Source organism: Diplotaxodon limnothrissa, linkage group LG6 (genome assembly GCF_057381915.1).
Source record: "Diplotaxodon limnothrissa isolate DT_005_m linkage group LG6, D_limnothrissa_male_GT1.1, whole genome shotgun sequence".
NCBI lineage: Eukaryota > Metazoa > Chordata > Actinopteri > Cichliformes > Cichlidae > Diplotaxodon > Diplotaxodon limnothrissa.
Genome location: NC_140601.1, coordinates 12,598,931 through 12,605,590, shown reverse-complemented (window position 1 = coordinate 12,605,590; position 6,660 = coordinate 12,598,931). Strand labels below are relative to the sequence as shown.

At 40.3% G+C, this 6,660-nt stretch overlaps 1 protein-coding gene across 1 annotated transcript; it reads left to right on the top strand.

Moving 5' to 3' along the window:
* The first annotated feature begins 214 nt into the window (after positions 1 to 214).
* On the top strand, positions 215 to 3,110 carry LOC146630224 (intercellular adhesion molecule 2-like). Its single transcript, XM_085355670.1, has 4 exons — positions 215 to 384; positions 940 to 1,209; positions 1,377 to 1,685; positions 1,919 to 3,110. The coding sequence occupies exons 1-4, from the start codon at positions 312 to 314 to the stop codon at positions 2,170 to 2,172; spliced, it is 906 nt and encodes a 301-aa protein (XP_085211796.1). The 5' UTR covers positions 215 to 311; the 3' UTR covers positions 2,173 to 3,110.
* The last annotated feature ends 3,550 nt before the right edge of the window (positions 3,111 to 6,660 follow it).

Genomic DNA, 6,660 nt, shown 5'->3' with positions numbered 1-6,660 from the left:
ATTATGAGGATATTACTACTTTAAAGTCAGTATATAAAAAGATTGCAGTACGGTATGTATAATGGTGACAATGCTACACTTTCGTTTTCACAATTTGCCAACGTTGATAACTTGATGGCTGTAAAACAGGAAAGGAAAAAACCAGCGGATGTGTGCTGTGAAAACAGGCTACACTGCCAACATTGTTCTCTTACAATAGAAAACCAAAATGAGGAGCTCGTAGAGCACATTCCCCTCTGCGAACGCCTTCGGACTAAATGTTTGATCATCTTCTCGACAACATTTGATTTCTAAAAATCTAGCTGGGAATAATGTTTTCCTATTTTATTTTTCTGGTCGCCTCCTCAGTTACTTTTCTGCGTACCCACCAAGTGTCCAGTCAAGGTAAGTGAAGGGTTTTCCAAGAGGCTGTGTTCACGATGTGCATGGTACAACTAATTTACAGCTCACGCTGCTGAATGTCTTAGAAACTTAGAGCCATCGTTACAGGTGGAAGCATACTGTAATACCCCATTAATTTAATGGTTCTCACTTTTTATTTTAGATGTTGTAAAGTGATAGATTAATTACTCTAACTGTGGCTCTTAGATTAGTGCTTGATCAGTTTGTAATGTGATCATTGAATTTGATCAGTCAATCTTAAAATTTTTAATAACTCAAGCGAAAAACAAACACACATATATAACAAGACCATCGTGTACAGTTGTGTGGTGAAGGATTATTATTTGTGGATATTTTGTATTTAAAGAATATAAAGCTTTGTGGGATCTAGTCCAAATGTGACAGACATCTATAAAAAACAAATGTTAATTTTATTTGTGGATTTGTTTAAACTTTTACTGCCAAATCACCCGACAGTATCCAAATACTGTGAGAATTAAGTATTGTTGTAACTACTGTTTTATTGATTTTCTCAAACATGTACTGTGTTTCTTACAGGTTCTAGCTGCACAGAAAATCCTGTGTTCACTCCATCTGCGCTGGTAGTGAAGTACGGTGACCCAGCCAATGTTACATGTGTTGTATGTCAGAAGGACTGCAGTGGAGATGTTCCAGGTTTAGAGCACGCTGTGGGAAAAGTTTCACAAAATGGAACCACGATGTTCTGGACAGTTGACAGACTGACTGAATGGGGCATATCTCTACAGTGCTATTATACCAATGATGCTGGTGATCAGTGTACTACCGTTCTGAATCCAACTCTTTATCGTAAGTATGCTTACTTTATAACAGGAGACTGAATTTTGCATCATGTTGCATCATTTATTATCAGAATTTGATTTCTTTGTGTTAATACACGGTTAGATGGATTCATGCTCTCAGCAGTTACTGACTAATATCTACCTGTGCTACTCTTTCTTTCCTTGTCTTCTCAGAGCCTCCAGAAAGTGTCTCCATCAGCTTTGTAAACCACACTGAGATGATGTTTGAGAATCAGCAGTACACCCTGCAGTGTAGCGTACAGAACGTAGCTCCTGTTCAAAGCCTCACTATGACCTTCTACAGAGGAAACACAGCACTGGGTCACCTACAGTCCGACAGTGAACATAAGAAACCAGTGAATAAGACCTTCACTCTGAACATCACTCCCAGAAGAGAAGAAGCCCAGTACTGGTGTGAAGCCAAGCTGGAGCTGGGACCAGCTGGACCACAGCCCCCTCCAGTGGTGACATCAGAAAAACTCTGTAAGTCACTGTGGGAAAATTAAAAGAATCAAACCTCAGTTTTATATTCACACCAAACCGACACAGTTTTTTCTTTGTTTGGTATCGCTTCCATATCTGTGCATAATCTTAAACCTTTTGCTGGGAGCAGCTTAGCTTATCTTAGAATACAGACTGAAAATATTAACAGACCGACCAAAACACGTGATTTATACATGTTTATTTGCTCAAATTACCTGTTTGTCTTTTCCTAGATTTTACTACCACAACCAGAAAGCCAGAACCTACAACCATTAAATCAACAAGGTCAACCACAAGAGCCACAACACCCCAAACTACAAAGTCCACAACTACAACCACCAAATCAACTACAAGCTCAGCCACAACAACAACAGCGACCAAGACAGCAGTAATTGCACAAGCAATCACTACACCACAGAGCAGCTCCAACAGAATATTAACTCACAGCTTCATGTGTTTAACGCTTCTGCTCTCTGCTCTCATCTGATTTCATATCAAAAGATTCCATAAGCCTATTATAACAATGAATGTAATTAGATCATAGCAAATACTTCATTCATTTTCTGTATAGCTTCTTAGCTTTAAAGGCAGTGAGTGAGCAGTATTTAAATGAGTTGTTGTTCTATATATGCACACACATAACGAACTAAGGTGAGTAGTTAGAGTTGCTTTCTTTTATTTAGACCATTAGAGTTGTTTACAGCTGTGCTAGAAACACCAACAAGCTGATGTTTCTCAGCTTGTAGTGTCGCTCTGGGATGTCGTCCTCATTTTAATTCATTAGAAATTAAACACCTTCATTTTCCTATAAATAAGAACACGTCCATTCTGACAGTGTTCACATTTATAATCTATTTGTTTTACAAACAAATGAGGAGCAGCAGAAATATAAGTTCAATCTCATAATATTGTCTTTATTTTTCCCTTTGTGCACATTCTCTCAGTCGACTTTAATCTCCGGCATGATCGCAGGAGGAAAAGTAATACTTTACTCTAAGAACTTAGTACATTTAGATATTTAATCATAAATAACACTGCAGGGAAATGTTTTCATTTGAGCTGTCGATGGTCTTTGATGAGGTCACAGCATTACCAAAGTTGCAACAAATCATTTCTGCCAGAGAAAAGTCGGGATCAGTCTGTGCATTAGTCCTGCGAGGATCATGAATGCCAAACTGGTGACCAAACAGTCTGACATTGGACCCATGTACCACAGTGCTGATTTGTATATAAATGCACATTATACATTTTGTTTTGCGTTAATGCTTTATTCACTGACAGCCACTATAACAGATCTTCCTGTAGTTACAATAACACCAGTTTTAGCTTCCTTCTATATAATGAAACATATGATCTGAGAATGGCTTTAATCACAGAATTCTGTTTTATGTGTGTATAATGATTTTTCTATGTATGTACACCAAATATGAACCAAAATAAAGTTGTTGATTTTTTAATGTAAACAACTTCTTCCTCTTGGTCACAACATTTAATGTGTACATGAGAAGTTTCTGTCTTTCTGTTCATTTAGCCTGTTTGAAAAGACAAGTGGCACAAGCTGATTAAACGATTTTTAGACGAAAGAGAGGAAGCTGGAGAACCGCGATAAACCCAAAAGGCAAAGAGAAGCCATGACTTGGTATTATTAGGATACACATTTGTGCATAATATTTAAAGTTGAATATATATGAATTATGAAGAGTTATGACGTATGAAAAATCAAAAGACTTTGAAATATATATGTACAAAATACTGCTGTTTCAACTACACCTGCTTACAGAAATTTAAGATGTGAGTGAAGTTGGACCCCCAACCTTCTTCAAATCCAACAAAAGTGGTATCAAACATTTGTGCTGCAAAAATTTTAGTTTGTGCCGCTATTATTTTAAAGATATTAATAAGAATTTCTAGAGGTCATCAGAGGTCAACCAGTCCCCACATTAAGGAAATCAAACAAAATTGGTGTCAATCAACTGTGCTACGTTTGTGCTACTAAAATTGTTGTTTGTGCTGCTTCTGTTTTAAAGTATTAATGAAAATGTAAAGGTCAAAAGGTCAACCAGCCCCCCACATTACCCAAATCAAGCAAAAGTGGTGTCAAACTTTTGTGCTACGTTTGTGCTGCAAAAACTTTCGTTTGTGCTGCAATCATTTTAGAGATATTAATAAAATAATGTCTTGATGCATGTTCAATCATCCAGGATTACCTTTTGTAAATCCCAAATTGATTCTTGATTCTGTTCATCTGGATGTTGTGTTTTCAGTGGGAGAATGTTTTGTCATCCAAGTGACTTTTTCAGTCTCAGCTGACTGCAGATTTCCCCAATCTTAGTACATGTACAGTCAGTGAAGAGAGATGTTACATCTCCCTTCACTTGCATTCCAGTCACTGAAGGTAGTTTGCAAGAGATTAGAGGATGACCCCAAATTCAGCAACAGAACCAGCCTCAGCACTGATCAGTTGTGTTTGCTTTTGGAACTGTGTGTTAATTCTACCTTTTTCTGTCATGGTCTGGGTGAGTCTGAGTAACTTTCCACAGCATCGGCTCTCCTCCTCTGGGTGGAGCCCTCCTTTGCCTTGAGAATCTAAGTTAGGAATTCTTGTAAATAAAAGTTTTGTTTTTGCAAATCACTTCAAGCCTCTGATCTCTTGGTTCTGCGCTTGAGTCCATTCCACTCCATGGGCCTCTGAGCCATGACAGTTTCACACCCAAGGGTCAGTATTATTGTTCCATTGTGGGTCAGTACTACAGGCAGAAACATGGGTCTGCCATGGGTTCCCCAGTTTCACCCTCTGCGGCCAACGTTTTTTTTTTTTTTGCGCATGCGCACAACACCAAACCCAAATTAACTTATTTTTCTCTCATCCAAGGTTATGGTTCTTACGGTTATGGTTAGGGGGTAGGTTTAGGCAAGTTTGCAGACGACACAACTGTGGTAGGTCACATCAGCAACAACGATGAGACCTACTGCAGGGGTGAAGTTCATCTGGCCAAGTGGTGCAGCAACAACAACAACCAGTACCTGAACGTGGAGAAGACCAAGGAGATCATCATAGACTTCAGGAGAACTCACTCCCTGCACACTCCACTAACCATCAATGGTGCTGCTGTGGAGAGGGTAAGTTCCTGGGTGTGCACATCCCAGAAGATCTCTCCTGGTCAAAAAAGAGAGAGCGATATCCTCACCACCTGGATCACTGTGTGCTATGACTCCTGCACTGGGTCCTGCTGGAAAAAATTACAATGGTAGTGAGAGCAGTGGAGAGGATTGTGGGTACTTCTCTTCCCTCCCTGCAGGAGATCTACTGCACCTGGCTCATCTGGAAAGTTCTCTGGATTACAGGTGACTCCACTCATCTGTCCAACAGCTTCTTCAGTTTGCTGCCATCAGAAAGGAGATTGAAGAGCCTCCAAGCTAGAACCAGCAGACTGACAGACAGCTTCATCCATCAGGCTGTCAGGATGCTGAATTCACTTTCTGCTCTCACACACACAAACTCCAGACCTGCATTCACCTCCTCCCTCCGAACCCCCGCCCCCCAAACATACAAAACTGCCCCATCCCCATTTGCACATGAACTTGCTCACAACACTATGATTGTGTTGGAAACTGCTGTTTATACAGTTGTATAGTATTGTGTTGTACATAAGATTTCCATTTTATTCTATCTTTTTATCTTTATATTGTTTTAGTATACTTTAAGGGCCATGTGAGCATTGCAATTTCAAATTCCTGTGTATGATTGTATATATGGTCTTTGACATTAAAGCTGACTTTGACTGTTTCCTCATGTGTTTCTCCTTCCTCTGATCACCTCCTGTGTGTCTTCCATTGTTCAGCGTCAGGTTGTCTGTTTTCAAGGGGGGATGAGTCGGACTACAGAGATGAGGTCAACAGACTGACTGAGTGTTGTTCAGTTAACAACGTCCAACTGAACACCACGAAAACTAAAGAACTTATCTTGGACTTCAGGAAGGGCAGAGCAGACCCGGCCCCACTTTACATTCACGGGAACTGTGTGGAGAGGGAACACTCCATGAGGTTTCTGGGCGTGCAGATCTCTGATGACCTCTGCAAATACCACGGCGGTGGTAAAAAAGGCCCAGCAGCGTCTCCACTTTCTGAGAGTGCTCAGGAGGAACAACCTGGAGGAGAGGCTGCTGGTGACATTTTACAGAGCCACCATAGAGAGCATCCTAACGTACGGCATAACAACATGGTATGCAGGGTGCTCAGCTGCAGACAGGAAAGTACTGCAGAGGGTCATCAACACAGCCCAGAAGATCACTGGCTGCTCTCTGCCCAGCCTGGAGGTCACTGCAAACTCTCGGTACCTCAGCAGAGCTGGCAATATCATCAAGGACCACTCTCACCCCAGCAACCAACTGTTTGAACTATTACCGTCAGGCCGACGGTACAGGTCACATAAAACCAGGACAAACAGATTCAGGGATAGCTTCTTTCCCAGAGCTATCACCGTAGTAAATAAGCACAAAATCAAATGAACCTGCTTAGCTATACCATACCGTCACTGCCATTATATTATGCTGCTATTCATACTGTCATTATATTAATGCTGCTATCCTGTATATATCGTACTTACTATTGTTTGAGTACTTGCGATTGTTTTATTGTACTTTTTATATTTTACATTTATATTTATTATTGAATCTTGCACCAAGGGAGTGGCACTCCAATTTCGTTGTACTCTGTACAATGACAATAAAGGCTATTCTATTCTATTTCCTGCCCTCCATGTCACTTCAGGTTTCCAAGGTTTTCATCATTTTGTTCAGGGCATGTTCATGTATCTAGTTCATGTTTGTATTTCATAGTTTCTTTCATGCCTGCGCAAAATCATGTTCATAGTCGTCATAGTCTTTTCTAGTGTTGCCGGTTTGGGTCTTAGTTTAGCCCCTGCCACTGTTCAAGTTGTTTTGTTTCACACCCTTGTCATCAGCCCTAATAAGGG